A 23,673-nucleotide genomic window follows, 5' to 3' on the forward strand; every position below is an offset into this window, starting at 1 on the left:
TTAAATGTAAAGAATAGGTAAATCTATAGATAGTAGATTAGTGATTACCTAGGGCTGAGAGATTCGGGGTAAATTGCGGAGTGACTACTAGTGGGTACAGAGTTTCTTTTGGAGGTGATAAAAAAAAGCATTCTCAAGTTGTGGTAATGCTTGTACAACTCTGTGAATATACTAAAAGCCATTGAATTGCACACTTTAAGTGGATGAATTTTAGGGTGTGTGAATTATATTACAATAAACCTTTTATAAAGATTATTATTTAAAAAAAGCACCATGCAGAATCACCCAGAGGCTACTTTAGATGCAGATTCCAGGGCACGTACTAGACCTCTTGAAACAGTCTTTGTAAGTGGATCCCAAGAATCTTGAAAGTAAATACATCCAAGAATTCTGATACGTGCTGTTTGCATTGTTGTCAAAGTTCTTTGTTATGCTGTGCATCCCAGTACCTTCCTCTTTCTGCTTCCTCTGGAGCAATAGAGAATAAGTCTTCCTCTGCCACGTGACAGCCTTTCAGTCCTGTGAAGGCAGCTCCCCCTTCCAACTCATCTCTTTTGCAGGCCATGCATCCCTAGTTCCTTAACCATTTCTCATGTGACATGATTGCCGAATTAGTCAACTCACCCTCTTCTGGACACATACTAGTCTGTTAATGACTTCTTAAAATGAGGTACTCTGCACTCAACAGGATATTCCAGTTACAGTTTGACTATTGCAGAATATAAATGAGGTTATTACCTCCATTGCTCCTGACACTGGAATTCTACTAAGGCATTTTAAGATTGCATTAGCATTTTTTAAATGGTGTTGGCTCAAATGAAGCATGTGTTTAATTCAAACCTCCTTTACTCCGCTCCCAACACTCCCAGCTTTTTTTTTAAGATTGGCACCTGAGCTAACAACTGTTGCCAGTCTTCTTTTTTTCTTCTTCTTCTCCCCAAAGCCCCCCAGTACATAGATGTATATTCTAGTTGTGAGTGCCTCTGGTTGTGGCATGTGGGACGCCACCTCAGCATGGCCCGATGAGCGGTGCCATGTCCACACCCAAGATCCGAACCAGCGAAACCCTTGGCCGCCGAAGTGGAGCGCGCGAACTTAACCACTCGGCCACGGGGCCAGCCCCCACTCCCAGCTTTTGTCTAGTCAGGTATCCCTTCTTATAGGGTTATCTGGAAAAATTCCCTTTCTTGTGATATGGTCCAAAATAAGGAAGTATCTTTAATGTGCCAGCAATTGTCGAGCAGTTTCACCTTTTTGGGAGCACTCCCTGTATATTATTTCCTTTGATTTTACCAACAGTGTAAAATAGAGGCAGGTGTTACCCTCATCCTATAGCTATAGAAACACAGAGTTGAAGTAAAATGCCTAAGGGGAAACGCTTATTTGCAGAGGCTGAGCTAGAACCCAGTTCCCCTAACTCAGTCGTTTGCAATCTTGGATGCATATTGCATTCACCTGTGGAGTTAAAAAAACAGCAAGCCTAGGTCTCATCCCTAGACAGCCTGAGTTAATCTGACTGGGGTGGGGCCCACTCGTTAGTAATGTTTAAACGCTCTCAAAGTAATTCTAATGTTCAGCCAGGGTTGAGAACAAGTGCCCTAACTCATATACTGGGAGGGGTCCCCCCATCACACATATTTTCTTCGTCTAATTAAAAGGCTCTTATGTAGAAGAGGAAGAATTATTCTCCATTGCTCCAAAAGGCAGAATTATAATTAGTCCAAGTGAGGGAAGGTTACTCAGATGGACAGTGGGAACCAGATGTACATCCTAAGAGAATTATTCTTGGAATTTATGTATCTTCTCATCCATTAATTTATCAAACATTTATTTTATTTTTTTGTTTTTATTTTTTTTTTTTTGAGGAAAATTAGCCCTGAGCTAACATCTGCTGCCAATCCTCCCCTTTTTGCTGAGGAAGACTGGCCCTGAACTAACATCCATGCCTATCTTCCTCCACTTTATATGTGGGATGCCTGCCACAGCATGGCTTGCCAAGTGGTGCCATGTCCGCCCCCAGGATCAGAACTGGCGAACCCTGGGCTGCCGAAGCGAAACGTGCACACTTAACTGCTGTGCCACTGGGCCGGCCCCATATCAAACATTTATGTGCCAGACACTGCGCTGAGCTTTGGTGATAAGTATGAATAAGGCATGGTTTCCCCATCTTAGAGCTCACAGCTGAGAGCAGGGACAGACTGTAATAAACAACATTATGTATGGTAGAGTGTGGTATGTGTTACACGTATTGGGAGCTGTATAATTTCCTTCTTTAATTTGTTTTATTTTTCTATTTTAAAATTGTCAACAGTGGTTTTCTTACTAAAATATATTTATACTTAGCGTTTGATGAATATGTCACACTTTGGTAGTCTTTAACTGTGTAATTCAAGCAATAACAGATAAAGTTAGTCTTTGCATAGATACCCTTTTCCTTTACATACTCCTAATAATAAAATTTATGATAGTGTTCAAACCATTTTGAGGAGTTCATTTCTGCATCTTTCTCCAAGTTTTATTCTGTTGACTACTAAGCCATAGGAAGATGATCTGTATTGGTTCTGTCAAGATTTTGTGTTGGTGAAAAAGTGGAAAAATTTTTAGATATGGATTTTGATGGCTTGGATCAACTTCCAAGAATCACTCTATATGCTACTTACTACATTTCCTTTATGGACATCATTTTTTTTTTAAAATTGATTTACCTTTTTTCTTTTTTTTTTAAAGATTTTATTTTTTCCTTTTTCTCCCCAAATCGCCCCGGTACATAGTTGTATATTCTTCGTTGTGGGTCCTTCTAGTTGTGGCATGTGGGATGCTGCCTCAGCATGGTTTGATGAGCAATGCCATGTCCGTGCCCAGGATTCGAACCAACAAAACACTGGGCCGCCTGCAGTGGAGTGCGTGAACTTAACCACTCAGCCGCGGGGCCAGCCCCAACATCATTTGTTAAAAACAAATCATTGGTGCACTTTTCAGCAGATACAATTTTTCTTACAGTTTGTAGCTGACCCTCAGAAAGAGAGAAAGGAAATCAGAGTTTCTCAAATTTGTGGTTGGTGGAACAGAGCTGAGGTTTGAAAGACAGGATTTAGACTGAGTGGTGTGGACATTGAGGCAACATTAGAAGGGAGGTGGAAAAATAGAACCCTGGTCATGAGAAGATGACAAAAGATGAAAACTCAGCAGGGGCCAGGACAAGATGGAACTTTTATGCAAAAAAAAAATTTGAACAGCAATTTCTCAAATTTGGGAACCCTTACGGTTCTCACAGTCCTGTTCTTAATAGCAATCGTATGAAGATCTGGGAAAAATTCACCATGTGCTGGAGAAAGTTTTCAGGGCTGAGACAAAGCTCATTAATCTGGTAACAAGTTAGGGTTCATTCTTAGTTTCGGCACCAAGCTAGGGGTTAAAACTCATGAATTAAAGTATAAAATTTAATTGTGGTTATCAGTTAAGGTAAAGACCCTTTTTAAAAATAGGAGATCTTGATACTACAAAGCTACGGTAATCAAAACAGCATGGTACTGGTACAGAAACAGGTGCACAGATCAATGGAACAGAATTGAAAGCCCAGAAATAAAACCACACATCTATGCACAGCTAATCTTCGACAAAGGAGCTGAGGGCATACAATGGAGAAAAGAAAGTCTCTTCAACAAATGGTGCTGGGAAAACTGGAAAGCCACATGTAAAAAGAATGAAAATTGACTATTCCTTTTCACCATTAACCAAAATAAACTCAAAATGGATCAAAGACCTAAAGGTAAGACCTGAAACCATAAGCCTTCTAGAATAAAATATAGGCGGTGCATTCTTTGACATCAGTATTAAAAGGATCTTTTCAGACACCATGTCTTCTCAGACAAGGGAAACAATAGAAAGAATAAACAAATGGGACTTCATCAGACTAAAGAGGTTCTTCGAAGCAAGGGAAGACAGAATTGAAACAAAAAAACAACCCACCACTTGGGAAAAAAAATTTGCAAGTCATATATCTGACAAAGGGTTAATCTCCATAATATATAAAGAACTGACACAACTACAAAAAGTCAAACAACCCAATCAAAAAATGGGCAGGGGACATGAACAGACATTTCTCCACAGAAGATATATGGATGGCCAATAGGCACATGAAAAGATGTTCATCATCGCTGATCATCAGGGAAATGCAAATGAAAACTACACTAAGATATCACTTTACACCCATTAGAATGGCAAAAATAGCCAAAACGAAAAGTAACAAATGTTGGAGAGGTTGTGGAGAAAAAGGAACCTTCATACACTGCTGATAGAAATGCCATCTGGTGCAGCCACTGTGGAAAACAGTATGGAGATTTCTCAAAAAATGAAAAATAGAAATGCCATATGACCGAGCTATTCCGCTACTGGGTATCTATCCAAAGAACTTGAAATCAGCAATTCCAAAAGTCTCATGCACCCGTGTTTATTGCAGCATTATTTATAATAGCCAAGACGTGGAAGCAACCTAGATGCCCATCAACTGATGATTGAATAAAGAAGATATGGTATATATATACAATGGAATACTACTCAGCCATAAAAAAGGATAAAACCGTCCCCTTCACAACAACATGGATGGACCTTGAGGGTATTATGTTAAGTGAAATAAGCCAGATAGAGAAAGACAATCTCTGTATGACTCCACTCGTATGTGGAAGTTAAACATGTGGACAAAGAGAACAGATTAGTGATTATCAGGGAAAAGGGGGGTCGGGGTGGGCACAAAGGGTGAAGTGGTGCACCTACAATATGACTGACAAACAATAATGTAGAACTGAAATTTCACGAGGTTGTAAACTATTATAATCTCAATAAAAAGTTAAAAAAAGGTTAAAATCTTATGTCAAGGGGATAATATATTCTATGTTTGTATTCTGTGAGGTATATAAATCACAGAAATACTAATTATTATGTATAATAAAAAACCAAGTCAAAAAAGGAGATATTGAAAGAGAGTTTGAATGAACATATATTTCCAGGATTGAATAAGGTCATGCAGCTTCAGGGTCTAATTTAATTGATAAGTGATCCACTCTTGATTTAGGCTTTCGTTTTAGAGACATAGTTCCATCCTTCCATTCATGATTCATTTACTTGGTTCACGTGAAAACTTAACTGACATTTGAATTGCCTGATATTCTGATATTTGAATTCTGATATTTGAATCTTTGAATTGCCATATAAATTACAAATACCATATTGCCATATGCAATTTAATTTGGCCATGATGTCATCTTCATAAAGTGAAAAATGGTAGGAAAATATGTGGAAGGGTTTTACATTCCACTCTAACATTTGAGAAGGTTTCAGTATTCCATAGCCTTTACTGGAAAGTTTTGTATTTGTGCAAGTCTGGCCAGTTGATCTGCTTTGAAATAATCCAGGTATACGTTCCTTCTATGCTGACAGGTTCGTATAATGAGTTGAATCTGTCGATGTGCCATGCTCGGGAAGATAGCAGTCCATCTGTTTGGAGCTTGAGTGATCCTGAGTTTTAAATATCATTTCTTTTTTGGAGGGTGAAAAGTTTTATTGTTCATTGATAGTTCCCAACATCTGCGGTGGTCTTCCCCATCTCACCACCCAGTGTTCCCTCCTAACCAGGAATATAACCAGCCCTACACTGAGATAAACTGCTGCCAAAGTACAACAGATGCAACTAGTGAATTGATTTACGGAAAGTATTTCCTATGGTACTTTTGATTATTGTCTGTCAGATATGTCCCCCAAATTTTAAATATATCAATTGTCACCATTTGTGTGACTGCCAGTTATTTAAAGATAGTGTTTGCTCGTGAAAAATATCAGCTCTAGTTATGACTGCCTTTTTTTTTTTTTGCTGAGGAAGATTGGCCCTGAGCTAACACCTGTTGCCAATCTTCCTCTTTTTGCTTTGAGGAAGATTTTCCCTGAGCTAATATCTGTGCCAGTTTTCCTCTATTTTGTATGTGGGTCACTGCCACAACATGGCCCTGACAAGTGGTGTAGGTCCATGCCTGGGAACCGAACCCAGGCCGCCAAAGTGGAGCATGCTGAACTTAACCACTAGGCCACAGGGCTGACCCCATGACTGCTTTTCTTATATATGAACTATTTAGGTTGTCATCACTCTGTTTCTTTTTTTTTTTAAATTTCTTATTGAGTTAATGATAGGTTACAATCTTGTGAAATTTCAGTTGTATATTATTGTCTGTCAGTCGTGTTGTAGGTGCAACCCTTCACCCTTGGTGCCCACCCCCCAACCCCCTTTCCCCTGGTAGCCACTAATCTGTTCTCTTTGTCCACAGGTTTGAATTCCTCATATGAGTAGAGTCATACAGAGATTGTCCTTTTCTGTCTGGCTTATTTCACTTAACATAATTCCCTCAAGGTCCATCCATGTTGTTGCAAATGGGATGACTTTGTTCTTTTTTATGGCTGAGTAGTATTCCGTTGTATATATATACCACATCTTCTTTATCCAATCATCTGTTGATGGGCACTTAGGTTGCTTCCACATCTTGGTGATTGTAAATAATGCTGCAATAAACATTGGGTCCATAGGGCTTTTGGAATTGCTGACTTCAAGCTCTCTGGATAGATACCCAGTAGTAGAATAGCTGTATCGTATGGTAGTTCTATTTTTAATTTTTTGAGGAATCTCCATACTGTTTTCCATAGTGGCTGCACCAGTTTGCATTCCCACCAGCAGTGTGTGAGGGTTCCTTTTTCTCCACAAGCTCTCCAACATTTGTTACTATTTGTTTTAGTTATTTTTGTCATTCTAATGGGTGTAAGGTGATATCTTAATGTAGTTTTGATTTGCATTTCCCTGATGATCAGTGATGATGAACAGCTTTTCATGTGTCTATTGGCCATCCATATATCTTCTTTGGAGAAATGTCTGTTCATGTCTCCTGCCCATTTTTTGATCGGGTTGTTTAAGTTTTTGTTGTTGAGTTGTTTGAGTTCTTTATATATTACAGATATTAAGCCTTTGTCGGATGTATTACTTCCAAATATTTTTTCCCAGTTAGTGGGTTGTTTTTTTGTTTCAATCCTGTTTTCCCTTGCCTTGAAGAAGCTCTTTAGTCTGATGAAGTCCCATTTGTTTATTCTTTCTATTGTTTCCCTTGTCTGAGAAGACATGGTGTCTGAAAAGATCCTTTTAACACTGATGTCAAAGAGTGTACTGCCTACATTTTCTTCTAGAAACCTTATGGTTTCAGGTCTCAGCTTTAGGTCTTTGATCCATTTTGAGTTTATTTTTGTGAATGGTGAAAAAGAATGGTCAATTTTCATTCTTTTACATGTGGCTTTCCAGTTTTCCCAGCACCATTTGTTGAAAAGACTTTCTTTTCTCCATTGTATGCCCTCAGCTCCTTTGTCAAAGATTAGCTGTGCATAGATGTGTGGTTTTATTTCTGGGCTTTCAGTTCTGTTCCATTGATCTGTGCACTTGTTTTTGTACCAGTACCATGCTGTTTTGATTACTGTAGCTTTGTAGTATGTTTTGAAGTCGGGGATTGTGATGCCTCTAGCTGTGTTCTTTTTTCTCAGAATTGCTTTAGCAATTCGAGGTCTTTTGTTGCCCCATATGAATTTTAGGATTCTTTGTTCTATTTCTGTAAAGAATGTCATTGGGATTCTAATTGGGATGGCGTTGAATCTGTAGATTGCTTTAGGTAGAATGGACATTTTAACTATGTTTATTCTTCCAATCCATGTACATGGAATGTCTTTCCATCTCTTTATGTCGTCATCCATTTCTTTCAGAAAAGCCTTGTAATTTTCATTGTATAGGTCTTTCACTTCCTTAGTTAAATTCACCCCGAGGTATTTTATTCTTTTTGTTGCGATTGTGAATGGTATTGTGTTCTTGAGTTCTTTTTCTGTTGGTTCGTTATTAGAGTATAGAAATGCTACTGATTTATGTAAATTGATTTTATGCCCTGCAACTTTGCTGTAGTTGTTGATTACTTCTAAAAGTTTTCCAATGGATTCTTTGGGGTTTTCTATATATAAGATCATGTCGTCTGCAAACAGCGAGAGTTTCACTTCTTCCCCCCCATTAGGATTCCTGTTATTAGTTTTTCTTGACTGATTGCTCTGGCCAGGACCTCCAGAACTATGTTAAATAAGAATGGTGATAGAGGCATCCTTGTCTCGTTCCTGTTTTCATGGGGATGGAGCTCAGTTTTTGCCCATTGAGAATGATGTTGGCTGTGGGGTTGTCATATATGGCCTTTATTATGTTGAGGTAGTTCCCTTCTATCCCCATTTTGTTCAGAGTTTTTATCATAAATGGCTGTTGGATCTTGTCAAATGCTTTCTCTGCATCTATTCAGATGATCATGTGGTTTTTATTCCTCAGTTTGTTGATGTGGTGTATCACGTTGATTGATTTGCAGATGTTGAACCATCCCTGTGTCCCTGGTATGAATCCCACTTGATCATGATGTATGATCCTTTTGATGAATTGCTGTATTCTGGTTGCCAAAATTTTGTTGAGAATTTTTGCATCTGTGTTCATTAGCAGTATTGGCCTGTAGTTCTCCTTTTTTGTGCTGTCCTTGTCAGGTTTTGGTATCAGCGTGATGTTGGCCTCGTAGAATGTGTTAGGAAGTGTTCCATCCTCCCTAGTTTTTTGGAATAGCTTGAAAAGGATAGGTATTAAATCCTCTCTGAAAGTTTGGTAGAATTCCCCAGGAAAGCCATCTGGTCCTGGGGTTTTATTCTTTGGGATGCTTTTGATGGCTGTTTCAATCTCTTTCCTTGTGATTGGTTTGTTCAAATTGTCTGCTTCTTCTTGAGTGAGCTTTGGGAGATTGTAGGAGTCCAAGAATTTATGCATTTCCTCTAGGTTATCTATTTTACTGGCATATAGTGTTTCGTAGTATTCTCTTATAATCCGTTGTATTTCTGCGGAGTCGGTTGTTATTTCTCCTCTTTCATTTCTGATTTTGTTTATTTGAGCTTTCTATCTTTTTTTCTTTGTAAGTCTGTCTAGGGGTTTCTCAATTTTATTTATCTTCTCAAAGAACCAGCTCTTTGTTTCATTCATCCTTTCTACTGCCTTTTTTGTTTCAATAGCATTTATTTCTGCTCTGATTTTTATTATTACTCTCCTTCTGCTGACTTTGGCTTTGTTTGTTCTTCTTTCTCTAATTCAGTTAGGTGTAGTTTAAGATTGCTGATTTGGGATTTTACTTGTTTGTTAAGATGTGCCTGAATTGCGATGAATTTTCCTCTTAATACAGCTTTTGCTGCATCCCATGTGAGTTAGTATGGCATGTTATCATTTTCCTTTGCCTCCAGGTATTTTTTGATTTCTTCCTTAATTTCTTCAATGATCCACTGCTTGTTCAATAGAGTATTGTTTAGTCTCCACATCCTTGTGCCTTTCTCAGCTTTTTTCTTGTAATTAATTTCTAGCTTTACAGCATTATGATCGGAGAAGATGCTTGTTATTATTTCAATTTTTTTAAATTTGTAGAGGCTTGCCTTGTTTCCCAACATATGATCTATCCTTGAGAATGTTCCATGCGCGCTTGAGAAGAATGTGTATTCTGCTGTTTTTGGATGAAGTGTTCTATATATGTCTATAAAGTCCAACTGTTTTAGCTTTTCGTTTAGCTCCACTGTTTCTTTGTTGATTTTCTGTCTGGATGATGTGTCCATTGATGTGAGTGGGGTGTTGAGGTCCCCTACTATTATTGTGTTATTTTTGATATCTTCTTTTAGGTTTTTTAATAGTTGCTTTATGAACTTTGGTGCTCCTTGTTGGGTGCATAGATATTTATAAGCGTTATTTCTTCTTGATGAAGTGTCCCTTTGATCATTATATATTGTCCCTCTGTGTCTCTCTTTACCTGCCTTATCTTGAAGTCTGTTTTGTCTGATATAAGTATTGCGACACCTGCTTTCTTTTGTTTGCTATTAGCTTGGAGTATTGTCTTCCACCCCTTCACTCTGAGCATATGTTTGTCCTTGGAGGTGAGATGTGTTTCCTGGAGGCAACAACTCTGTTTCTTTTTTTAATAGAGAAAAAACTCATGTTTCTATTACCACAAATACTAATGACATTTCAAAATTGAATAAGCATGTTTTACATAGTCCTAATTAAAGGGCATATACAGTTTTTTTGTTGTTGTTATTGAGGAAGATTAGCCCTGAGCTAACTACTGCCAATCCTCTTCTTTTTGCTGAGGAAGACTGGCCCTGAGCTGACATCCATGCCCATCTTCGTCTGCTTTATATATGGGACGCCTACCACAGCATGGCTTTTGCCAAGTGGTGCCATGTCCACACCTGGGATCCGAACCGGCGAACCCTGGCCCGCGAGAAGCGAAACGTGCACACTTAACTGCTCTGCCACCATGCCAGCCCCACAGTTTTTATACTGCTTTTTATTGTATGGTTTTAATTACTTTTCTAGTGATTGCATAATATTCCATTGTGATATAGTTTAATTGAACACTTCTCTATTGAACATTGAGATTGCTTCTACTTTTTCTACTATGATAAATAGGACTGCAGTGAACATCTCTGTGCATTTCTTATTTCTGGAATATTTCTTTAGGATAAATTCTTAGAAATGGGGTTACTTTCTATTTTTTTCAGAAGTATGCTCTAATATATCTTTTAGCTTCTTTCTTGATTGTTTTAGAGAATTATTTCTCTGCTATTCTGAGCAGCAAAGTAGATGGAAATTGATATTTACATTTAGGGAAATACAGTACTTCCTACTGTAAACTTGATTTTTCTGCTAATTATTAGTCTAGTTAATTTCCTTATATGTATCTATCCTACTTCAAAAGCCTCTATATGCTTATTCTTACTGCCATATTTATGTGAAATGCATGTTGACATTTCATGTTTCACGTCATAGCTGGCAAGTGTGTGTTCTGCATTTTCACAGATGGGAAATGGAAAGAAATTGGCTAAAATGATATGATCCTCTGTAACTGTTCTTATTTCAGATAGTGGAGTCTTGTTCAAAGCCAGATTTGGCTGGCAAAGAATATTTTGCCTATGTTATGTTAGCTTTCCAGAATGATTGTTGTTGTTTTAGCTTAAAAACACATATGTATGATAAGAATTAAGGCTACGAGTTGCTTTAAAAGTCACTCCCTTGATTGGGGTGACTTTGGCATTATCAATAAAGTACAGTTAATGACCCTTCCTTCTGATTAAGGGTGACAGGGATCTACCCTGTTCCTTAAATAGCTTTTCTCCTTTTTAAAGAAAAAAAATTAATTTTATAATGACATTTTGGTCTTTTATCTTCTTGGTCAAGAGCAGTTACTGAGAGCAGTGGTTTTATATGAGGATCTGAGATGAATCATTTAATATTTATAAGTACCAGAATAGATCCTCCATAGCTGACTTACTAAAACCCAAAGATATGATGTCTTTATGAAATGATTTTAGGCCATGACCTTCAAACTTTCAAATTCTAAAAAACAGCAGCATGGCAGACAGTTCTTAGGTTTCATAAGGGGCCATTGAAATGGATAATGCTGAGTAGTCTAATGGATTTCTGAAAGCATAATGTGCTTTAGATATCGATAAATCAATAAACATAGTCACTTAAGTGTGTATATTATATAATATGTAGTTAATTATATTATAACTCAAATCCTTTTAAAATATTTGTCTTTCAAGTGGAATGCTAAAAATACAACTGAAGCGCTTGTAAAAATAGAATCATCAGAGGGGCTGGCCTCGTGGCGTAGTGGTTAAGTTTGTGCACTCCGCTTTGGCGGCTTGGGATTTGCAGTTTCGGATCCTGGACGCAGACCTAGCACTGCTAGTCAAGCCATGCTGTGGCGGCCTCCCACATATAAAATAGGGGAAGACTGGCACAGATGTCAGCTCAGCAACAATCTTCCTCAAGCGAAAAGAGGAGGATTGGCAACGGATGTTAGCTCAGGGCCACTCTTTCTCACACACAAAAAAAGAATCATCGGAAAAAATGCAGAAATAGGTGTTTTTTTTCCCAGCCAATCTTAATATTTGGAGTTAGCTACAGATTCTGTTATGCACATCATTTTATGAATGAGGAAATATCATATTTCAAAATCACTTTTGTTTGAGATTGATAATAAAAATAAATAGTTGGGTTTAGTGTTACTGAGTTGATCTTTGATTCTTGAGTCCAATAAAGCCTGTGTTGAATTTTTTAGTAGTTGCTTCGTATAGCATAGGTAGCTGATCACTGTGCCATAAGGAAAAATGTATATATGTATTTTATATCAGAGAATTGTATTGGCTGGAAATCACAAAGTCAGTATTGGAAAGCTTTTAAGAATGCGACAGAATTTCTTGTTTAGATGTTCATAATTGAGAAGATGATCAAATTTAAAATTTTGTGATTTTTTTTCACAACATTAAAAAATATCTCGATAATCTTTGGTTGTTGATCATAATGTTGGAGGCTGGTTACTGATTTTTGGGGGGAGATCCTATAAAGAAAAAAGCCATCTAGCTTCCTTGGGTATGATTACAGTTTCAGGGTAGATGATTGCCCTTGAAATGTGGTCATTTTTTAAGGAACTTGAGTTACTTTATCTGCTGCCATGTGAAAATTAATCAAAAGGGTAATTTGTGTTTGCTGAATCTAGACAAAAAGGTAGGAAAATACAGTTTTATACGACTTGATGGTGAAGGACATTTAAAGAATCATTATTTGTTCAATCCTGTTGTATTAAAAACTAAGTAAAAATATCCCTACTTCTTATTTTGAATAATGTGACTTGCAGTATGGCTTTACCCAGTGATACCTAGTTGAATACAACTATAGCCTGTTGGAATTTTTTTCCCTTTTATTTTAAAATTATCATACAGTAAAATCGACCTTATTTTGGGTGTACAGTTCTGAATTTTAACACACGTGTAGATTCATGTAACCCTCACCACAGTCAGGATACGGAAGTTTCTTTGCCCTCCAAACTCCCTCAAACTGTCTTTATGTAGTCACACCCTCCCTGTACCCCCAACCTCTGGCAACCACTGATCTCTTCTCCATCACTATAGTTTTATTTTTTGCCAGAAAGTTATGTAAATGGAATCATACAGATGCAGTCTTTTGAAATTGACTTCTTTCACTCAACAAAATGCCATTGGGATTTATTGAACTTGTGTGTATCAATAGTTTGTTTCTTTTTATTGCTAAGTTGTTGGTTAAAATTTTATGGCATTCAGATGTTATTTCTGATCTGACAGGCTGGCACTGAGTTTGAATTGGTTACCTTTTTTTTTTTAACTATGAACATTTTTTTAAATCAGTTAAATGAGATACATGTGTAGTTATTATTTTTTTTTCATGAGGAAGATTATCCCTGAGATAACTACTGCCAATCCTCCTCTTTTTGCTGAGGAAGACTGGCCCTGAGCGAACATCCGTGCCCGCCTTCCTCTACTTTCTATGTGGGACGCCTACCACAGCATGGCTTTTGGCAAGCGGTGCTTTGGCCACACCTGGGATCCGAACTGGCGAACCCAGGCCACCGAGAAGCAGAACGTGCACACTTAACCGCTGCGCCACCGGGCAGGCCCCTGTAGTTAATTTTTTGAATTGGGATTTGTTGTTTTCAAACTGAACATTTTTTCAGTTGAGTTCAGCGACTTACATAATAGCTAGGCCAGACAGTTATAGTGTTTACATTACTCTGGAAGTTCTTGTCGTTTTATTGGACTGACAGTTTAAGGGCAAAATTTGAGGTAAAAGAAAGTATTTTGCGGGTTTGTGAGAGAAGTAAAGTGAACTGTGACCTTTTTAAATGTCAGTGCCAACAACTTGCCAGAATTTTCTTTGCTTGTATTCCAAGCCTCTTCCCACCCTCACTTTCTGGTGTACTGAGAACAGACACCTCTGGCACCTGATAATGTCTTTTAATGTGCTTGCCCCTGCTTTGTTTGTTGGTAACGACAGTCTGTTCATTTTAACCTAGGCAAATTTACATACATAAACTCTTTGCATCTAAGTTTAGTTTGGTTCTTGAGAGCTGGTTCCTTTCTTAGTTGGTTGAGGATTTCATGGGTTTATTATTTGTCCAGCTGCTGAAAATCTAGAGGAAGCCTCCTGATAGTGGTGCTTCCTGTATCAGTGTGAGCTGGATACATCTGTACCATGTCACCATTTGAAATAATGGATTCACAGTAGTAAGATTAGAGTGTTATTCAAAATCAAAGAACAATGAACAATCATTTAATAGTAGGGGTATTAGGTTTTGTTTTGTTTTTAAAGATTTTATTTTTCCTTTTTCTCCCAAAGCCCCCTGGTATGTAGTTGTGTATTTTTAGTTGTGGGTCCTTCTAGCTGTGGCATGTGGGATGCTGTCTCAGCGTGGCCTGACGAGTGGTGTCATGTCCACGCCCAGGATCCGAACCGGTGAAACCCTGGGCTGCCGAGGCGGAGTGCGCCAACTTAACCACTCGGCCATGGGGCTGGCCCTGGGATATTAGGTTTTGAGGATAAAATTTTGTTCAGTTTTCACTGATAATCCACGTGGTAATAGAGACGTTTATAACTCAAGAGCATTTAATAAAAATTTATACCTCAATTTTCTACGTTACTGGAATTAATTTCTGACTTCCACACTTAACTGTTTTCTTTTATGATTTGGGTTCTTTCAATTAGGTCTCTAATTCCAATTTTATTAGGAGCATTAGCAGAATTGCCAGGAAAAAAGTCTCCATCAGCAAATACCTGACTTTACGGCACATTTTTTTTTTCCTGCTTTTTCTCCCCAAATTCCCCCAGTACATAGTTGTATATTTTAGTTGTGGGTCCTTCTAGTTGTGGTATGTGGGATGCCACCTCAGCCTGACCTCATCATTGGTGCCATGTGCTCGCCCAGGATCCGAACCGGCAAAAGCCTGGGCTGCTGAAGTGGAACGCGGGAACTTAACCACTCGGCCACGGGGCCGGCCCCACAGTACTTGTTTTCATATTTGGTCACAATTAAAATAACTTTTGATGTGGACCATTTTTAGATACAATTGGATATATTTGCTTCCATCCATGAAAGCAATGGTGAAAGCAATACCTACCAACCGCTTCTTTATTCTTATTTTAGATTTTAACATTTGAGACCAAGAACCCGACGGAATTAGCAGAACGTTTGCGGTCTGTTTGTGGGAATCAGAGCAACGCCTATGCCCGCCTGCTAGAGTACCGCCTGAATGCCTTGCGAGGACTGTGGAACGCCCAGCGCCAGCTGGCCTTGGAAGAACAGCATGAGAGGGAGAGTTCGGGTGATGAAGAAACTTTGGCTCTGCTCAAACGCCAGGGCTTGTTGCAGCAACCTGAGCAAGCGCCCTTCACATCCCGGATGGGGCTGCTGCTGGTCTTCCCCCTTATTCAGTCCCAGAGTAGAACAGACCCCTCTCTCTGTAACATAACTGCTGAGGTGCTATTGAACTGCCTTCGCGACTGCCAGCCTTTGAGCTTGACCAAGGAGCCTGCTGACTGTCTCAATGGGATTGAAACTTTGCTGTGCTCCTGGCTAGAGGAGACTTCTGACACGGGCCGACACATCCCACACAAGCAAAAAGAAAATGCTGCTGCTGCCCTGGTGGCTTTGGCATGTGCCAGGTAAGGAAAATCAAATGTGCCACTTGGTGACCTTGTGATTGCTGCTGCCTGGGCTGGGTGAGTGAATATGAGGGCAAGCATATCTGATGGAAGTCTTAACATTCAGAAGTCCTTCTTTGTTTTCAATATTGAATTTCACAGCCTTGACAGTGCGTGAGATGCTTTCACCAAAACTTGGCACCAGGAGCCTGAACTGGAACCCAAGTTCAAGTTTTTGCTTTCTGCTATACCGTGATAACAGCCTAAACAGCTTGAAATGGAGAGTCAACCCTTGCCATTATCTACTCGCCTCTTAGATGGATTAGTGTTCTACATCAGGGAGTTAGTTAGTGGAGGATGTAATATCTGTATTTCTCCTGGAAGGATGATCAAAAAATTTATAGAGCTTTTAACTTTTTTCATATGTGTCTATAAGGAGTGTATCAGCAAGTTAGTGGGTTCTTACTTACCTGGACTCAGTCACACAGACTTGGTCACAAATTATACTTCTGGACCCTGATGTATGCCTCCATTAATTTAATTGAAGGATCTCTCTGTATATATCAAAATTTAATAGTGTGCTGTCCTTCATTGATGTTATTGATTCACTCTCAGTAGGAAATGTGCTTAGAGTTACTTTCCTGTTTGTTTGAGGAAGATTAGCCCAGAGCTAACACCTGTCACCAATCTTCCTCTTTTTTTTTGCTGAGGAAGACTGGCCCTGAGCTAACATCCGTGCCCATCTTCCCCTACTTTCTATGTGGGACGCCTGCCACAGCATGGCTTGCTAAGCGGTGCCATGTCCACACCCGGGATCCAAACCGGTGAACCCCAGGCCGCCGAAGTGGAACATGCAAACTTAACCACTGCGCCACCAGGCCAGCCCCTAGAGTTAGTTTTCCAGGAGAGGATTTCTGCATCCTCCTGCCCAGTAACCTGCCAGATGACTGGCACATATTTTTGAGAAACAAGTTTACTACCCTTGCTTTCGTGTAAGCTCCTTGTCTAGAGACCAGTTAGGATCATGGTCTGACGGATTAGTGACAGATTAGTGACCTCTCCCTTCAGAATTTTTTCTTTGATTGTGTTCTTCCGTTTTTTAACAAAGCATAAGTGGAAAAATTCTTGGAGGATTTTGAATTTCTTAGCTAATAAAAGCTTCTTTTCCTATTTTGGTTTCAGATTTGACCTTCAAATGATTGAATTTCAGCCTGTTTTTAAGACAAAATGGCACCAGTGTTTATTGTCAATTTCTTTACCCTCAGCAAACTGTCATAGCCTAGTTTTAGATCCCTGAAGACTGTAGTTGATAGTGGAAATCCTGACATGAGCTTAATTCTGGAGACGTTATTGGGTGGTACTGAAATAAGTTTCCCTGTAGAGGCTTTGTTTTGGGTTTATTTATTTTTTTGCATAGGCAGAAGATAATTTTGAGCCCTAAATAGTTTTGTTATTAATGCAAAATTTTGAGAAAGTTTGCTTTTAGATTGGACTATCTTTTAACAGATTTAGGATGTTCAGAATAATCATCAACTCTTTAGTTTAAAACGTTTTAAGTTATTGAACATGGGATCATAAAACTCACTTTTTTATTATGTGCCCAAATTCAGTGTGAGCCACACATGGTTATTGATACTGTTTCATGTTCTTGAGATTCCAAATTCCGTTCAGCAGAAATGTTGGGGTGAATATTTTATTTTCTTCTTCTTGAGTGTTTTCTTTTAGATGGTTCCTATATTCTATTGCTGATATTATCACCTTGTTCTGAACTGTATTTACCTCAGAAGTCACATGCTTTTCAGTGTTACATCATCCCCTTTAATGAAGTTATTAGAGGCATACATTGAAACTTTTGAGATTGATGCTCTCAAAGACAAAGCAACTTTTCCAAAAAATTATGAAGATGTTCATTCATTCAATCACCTAGCATTTACCAAACATCCCTGATGTGCCAGGAGCCTTGCTAGGTCTTAGGGATGTAGTGATTCCTGGTCTCTAACCTTGCAGGTGAATGGACTCAGGGTGATTCATTTTGCAAATAATTATTGCCCAGTTACCATGTGCAAAGTGTTCTTCCAGGCGGTGGGGATGCAGCAGTGAGCACGGCAGATGGTCCCTAAAATTGCAGAGTTTACAAGAGAGTGAGAGAGGCAGACAACTAGCAGCAAATACACGTCTAAGATAATTTCCGAGAGATGTGTTCACTATAAGAAGACAAACTAGGGTGTTTTGATAGGGAATGACGAAGTGGAGGTGGGGGCAGCGTTAGCTAGAGATCCCAGGGAGGGCCTTACTGAAGAGGGGACCTTTGAACTGAGGCCTGGATGATGAGAAAGAGCCAGCTATGCCAAAAAGAGTTCTAGGCAAGAGGAGCAGCGAGTGGCACAGCTCCGACGCTCTGTGTGTGCCCGGGGCAGCTGAGGAACAGCAGAGTGGGCAGGGTGGCTGGATTGTGGTGGTAGGAGAAGAGGGGCAGGAGGTGAGGTTGGCAGGGCCCGGATTATGTAGGGGCTTAGGAGTCATGGAAGGAGTTTAAGTTGTACTCTTAAACTCTGATTGTGTCTGGCAGGTAATAATACCTAGTAGTTGACTTAGTTTTAGACTGTGCAGTGTGCTTTGGCTCCTTTATTTTACCCTCACTGTTCTCCAGGGAGGTATCCCTGTTGGACAGATGAAGAAGCAAAAATCGTAGGCGTTCGATGACAAGACTGAGATGGTGCAGCTGGTGATGGGCAGAGCCAGGTTTCAGAGCCCGTGCATTCTGGCTCCCAACTTGTGCTTTTATACCCTGTCTGCTGCCTCCTTGCCTTATACTGTTCTTTGGTTTTGATTCTTTGAACAACAGAGATAATGAAAGGGGCACTTAAGAGGAGGACTCCAGCTCTGCCTGGTCCAGCATTAGGTATTCCATTTCTTTTGGGGTTTAGGCATATGATACCTGGCAGTCAAAGCCTTGGCTAAGAGAATAAAGCAGTGATCTGAAGTCAGTCCATCTGATACAGGCGATCATTTGGTTCAGGAAATGTTCTTATGGTGATTTGTACTTGGGATCTGGCCAGCTAAGTCTGGTGCCTTTTAAAAGTACTTTCTTTTAGTTCCTGCTGACTGTATTACAGACTTCTCAGAGCCTCAAGTCTTGGGAACCAAAAGCAAATGGGGCACTGGTGAGCTCTGCCAGTATTACAGTTGCATACTTCACAGTAGGAGAAGCAGAAGGAACACCTCTCAGCATAAAGTATTAATTATTTGAATGTATTCCTTTCCGTCATATTTCATGTGATGGGGTTCGGTGAGATGTTACGTAAAATGAATGAACCTAACAAAGATATTAAAAAATTAAGCCTGGAAATACTTGTTAGACTTTTAATATAACCTCTTCCTGTGAAATCTCTCCCTAGCCTAGAGAATGACTTGATTGGATACAAGCATAATAGCCACATGTTTTGTGCTTGAGCTTTATGATTTGAACTTTTGTGTTAAGGGAAAATTATTTACCTTTCCAAATGCAAGAACATCATAGTTGGCCTGCTGCTACTCACAGAGTACGTTTTTATGTGAGCCAGTGGTAATAGGTGAGAATCAAGTACATTTTGTACAACACATCTTCTGATTGGCAGAAGCAGATAGACACATTTTGGAATCTTCCCATGTGGTTAAATAAAATCAGCATTAACAACCTTATTATTTGACTTTTCAACTTTGATGATTTTCTGTTCCCCCTTTTATTTTTAGGGGATCATTGAAAACTTTTGTCCATACAGTCCATCTATTACAGAAACAGACTGATCTCGGGTCCCTGCCTGTAGCCGATGTCCTGTATAGGTAAGTCGCCACTGCGGATCCTTACCCTCCTTCTCCACAAGGGAGATTTGTGCGAAAGCCTCTCTTATCAAGTAGATTTCTAAACTCTTATCAATTAATGATTCATATTTTTAAATAAATATATTATCATTCATTTTCTTAAGTAGGAATTTTGTATGTCTCATTATTTGAAAGTGTTCCTAGAGCATGTATTTTTCACTTTTTATTTTTTTCAGTTTTTAAAAATGTGATAGCTTGTAATGAATTCTTATTGTAGATTTTGGGATGATGATATGTTAAGGTATAGAGAGGAAAGTGAAAATCATTCATAAACTCATTACCCAAAGATAACTACTCCTAATATTTTCGTATATGTGCTTCTCAATTGATACCCCCCTAACACCTGCATATATAAAATATATACATTTTACACACAGCTGTAATTTTATTATAACATTTCTATAAGCACTGCTTTGTAATTTTTTAATTTGAAAGTATATTGAAATATCTTTGCAGATGTATAATATTTGTGTGAAACTGTTGTAGTTTTCTGCCCTTTGAGATGGTGGGTAGACTTTCATTTCCTTGCTGAAAGGGTTAGTCTCAGTGTCTCTGTGATTCTCCATCTCTCCTTTTAGGCTATTGCTTTTGGAAGGGGGGCCTGGATCCCCCTCCTGTTTGCTTGGTGGCAAACACATAGTATCATGGGGGTATGAAGACATGTTGCCTGCACCAGATAGCAACACTGGCTCCAGTTCTGAAAATAAAGGTAATCTAATGGTTTTGGTTTTGTGATTGAAATTAAGATGTAAAAAGAATGGTTTTAGATCATTGTGGCAAACGATTTAGATATAACTCTGGGTTCCTTTTAATTAAGAGCTCAAAGTTCCTATACAGTGTGCTCATTGTCTACTTTATCAGTAAAAGTATAAAAGCTGATACTCAGTGAGGTAAGAAAATGGATAGGTTTTACTCTCGCAAGGAAAAGGTTTCATCCCTACACTCCTGCCAAGGAGGCGTGAATTACGGAAATCGGTTCATGGGCCTTTGGGCATGGGGGCCTTAAGTTGGATTTTTATGTCCACGAATAGAGTATCATGTCTTGCTGCCTGATACTGTTTCTTCTGGACTTTATTGTGTGTGTTGATGAACCCTCCTGTCCTAAAAGCAAAAAAATGAGATTATTCAAGGGCGCATAATTTGAATTGTTAAGTATCTCCTTTAAACAAAGTGGGCCAGATTAAATGTTTTTACACGGTTTTCACAAGTATTATATACCAGTTTATTCTCTGATCTCAGCGCAAATAGCAGAAGCTCTCTTAATTGACCTCCACTTAACTGACTTGCCAGATGAATTAGGCCTCTCTGGTCACTTGGTAGATGTACTGACTGGTACTGTGGCACACCAAACCCATGGGGCCAGTAGGCTCTTCTCGGCGGTCTGTGCACTGCTGCTCCCACCTGTGGAGGTACAGCCTTGCCAAGAGTCCGCTGTGCTCCCAGACCTGTTTGTTATTGTAATTGGTGCTTGTTCTTGTGATTATGTCATTAAATATTACGTAGCCGATGAAATAGGAATTTTAAAAACCCCAGGAAATGGTTTCCATAAAATAATTGAATGTTTTAGAAAGACTCAACAAAGTGAATCTCTAAAAATTTGGTGTGAAGTAGGTGTGAGATTCAGAGCCTATTCTGCCTACCCTTTCATTTCATACCCTTGATCGGGGGGCAACCTTCCTGGGCAGCCGTGAGGGTGTGGGGCACTGTCTAGGCCACAGGCCACCCTTGCAGCTCTCGTCCCAGGGCCCATGCCTTCTCCTAGTCTTCTCACTGTTTCTTCTAGATTGTCATGTGAGAGTGGTCAGAGGACTGGGGAAGACTTTTAAATATGATTTATCACCTTTACTGCCTCAACTAGAGTCAGCAGGAGAAGCCCAAAGTCTGCAGTACCCTAGAAGTTCTGAAACATCATGGGCTGAGACTTACACCTTCACACGAAACCAAAGCTCCTTTCGTGCTTCTCTCCCTTCGCTCCTTTTAGTTTCTCCCTTGGAGTGGTTTCTTGCTGAGGATGATGGTGTTAAGCTGATCTGTTTGCTTTTCACCCTTTTGAACCTTTGGTTTTGCTTCTAGCTACAGGATGTTTTTCTTATAATAAATTTTTTAAAAATCGTAACTTTTAATTTGGAAACATTCAACATATACAGAAGTTGAGAGAATACTGTAATAAACCCTGTATGCTCGTCACTCAGTTCCACAGGTATCAGCTCTGGGCTAGTCCTGTTTATTGTTTAGTCTGTCCCTTCACTGCCGCTCCCCGTCAGACCCATACTCAAAAGGCCTTGGGCCTTAATCTAAAGGGTTTGAATAAATGTATGTTTATAAGTTTTAATTTAAAATATTTAAGGCATGAAATTAATATTTTAGAAATGGTTACCAACGTTAATTGGGAACCAACTGGGAACTGGTCCCAGTTGTCTCGGATTAGTAGACTGAATTTTTAAGATAACAGCATACTCGGTACTAATTTGAGTGCTGTGACATTGGGTTTCTTCCAACTAGGAGGACAAGTAGTAGGCACACTTCATTTACATATAGTGAATAGAATGATTATGAAAATAAACAACTGAAAGTTTTATCCATAAGCTCTCTTTTTAAGCAAGTTCTTTAGAATATAAGCTCTCTTTTTAAGGAAGTTCTTTAGAATATAATTTAGTAAACTATTTACTATAATAGAGAGAGATACTGTTTATTTTAGCTTGGGGAAGATATAGCTAAGGGGAAACATAGTTGCTGTTTTCAAATAGAAGAGATATTATACTTTTATGCTGTTTGGCTCCAGAAACTAAAATTAGGATCTCTGGGTGGAAAATCCACAGAAGCAGATTTTCATTCAATGCAAATCATTAGTATATCAACATAATATTATTTGCTGCTCATGGAGCACTGGCTTTGTACCAGAGAACAGTATGAGTGTATTACCTGTGTCATCTCATTTAACTATCACAGTGCCTCTTGCGGTACTTATTATTATCCCCATCTTACAAACGAAGAGTCTGAAGTTCATAGAGGGCCAACGTCACCTAGTAAGTGCCCCAGGTTCTTGAAAGCTCATAGCTTTCTTACTACAAAATCATTAGTTGAAAATACTGTACTCCTAGTCATTTTAGATTAGAAGAAGGGATGTGTAAACTTGACTCAGTATTTTTGCTGTTCTAAAAATGAAAGAAAAAAGCATTTGGCTGGCTGAACCAGGTCCTCCTGCTGGTAACTATCTGCACTCTTTCCCTGATCTTCGTCCTGATGCCACGTGGATTGGGGGCTTCAGGCCATCTTTCCTGGAAGTCACATTGATGCACTCATTTTCGTAGTGGGAGATTATCTTTCATTCAGCCTCCTAGTGGCTGTTTCATTAGAGAAAGCACGTTTCTCATTTCATTAGAAAAAGCCTGTGTGCGATTTACCTATGAAAAACGGTTTCAGATGCTGACTTGGGGCGCTGTCTCACTGCGGACGGCCTGTACCTCTATACTACTAACTCAGTCGGAAGAGGCCTAAGCAAGCTGGGGTCTGGACTACATGGCACTCTCAGGTCAGTTGCGTGCCGCTTGCTGAATGATTGCGCTGGAGCATTTTCCTCCTGACGTTAATAGCTGTGAGGAAGACCCCTGGGGGTGCATGCTGACTCCCCAGAGACTGACTAGTGACTTAATAAGTCTGAACAAATTCACATGATTCTGCTTTTACTGCCACTTACCCGCTCTCACTGTGTTAACACATTTCAGTTTTGTTTTGACTCTGAAGAGTTTGGTAGCCTAAGGTCATTGTTTCCAGCGAGAAATTCCTTATGACCATGATTTCTCTAGCAATGCCATTGACTTCTCCATCTTGATAAATGGACATTTTTCTAGCTCTGTCTTTTTGTACTTGAATTGACATTGGATTGGCAGTGATTTTCAGCTGGGATGTAGGATCTATGAATTGTTGCCAAAAGAAACCACATTTTGAGATCCCTATATGTATTTAATTAGATCTTTTCCTCAACTTTGTCTCCTCTCTTATTCGTTGTGGAAAATTAATATTCACCATAGTTTGTCAGTCCCAAAGTTAATGTAATATATTCACTGTCTTTCAGATGTTTTGCATACTTAGTCATTTTTTAAAATTAGGTTGAAAATGGGCTGGCTGGTGGTACAATGGTTAAGTTCACACGTTCCGCTTCGGCAGCCCAGGGTTCGCCAGTTCGGATCCAGGTGCGGACATGGCACTGCTTGGCAAGCCATGCT

At 39.2% G+C, this 23,673-nt stretch overlaps 1 protein-coding gene across 13 annotated transcripts in view; it reads left to right on the forward strand.

Moving 5' to 3' along the window:
- Positions 1-23,673, forward strand: part of HECTD4 (HECT domain E3 ubiquitin protein ligase 4) — a 187,867-nt gene that overhangs the window by 40,066 nt on the left and 124,128 nt on the right. For all 13 annotated transcript variants that reach the window (XM_023647129.2, XM_023647131.2, XM_023647133.2 and 10 more), the window contains exons 2-5: positions 15,090-15,607; positions 19,319-19,408; positions 20,026-20,156; positions 22,871-22,979. In XM_023647129.2, the coding sequence (XP_023502897.2) occupies positions 15,090-15,607; positions 19,319-19,408; positions 20,026-20,156; positions 22,871-22,979 (848 nt within the window). The remainder of the gene's footprint in view (positions 1-15,089; positions 15,608-19,318; positions 19,409-20,025; positions 20,157-22,870; positions 22,980-23,673) is intronic.

This window comes from Equus caballus, chromosome 8 (assembly GCF_041296265.1).
Source record: "Equus caballus isolate H_3958 breed thoroughbred chromosome 8, TB-T2T, whole genome shotgun sequence".
Taxonomy (NCBI): domain Eukaryota; kingdom Metazoa; phylum Chordata; class Mammalia; order Perissodactyla; family Equidae; genus Equus; species Equus caballus.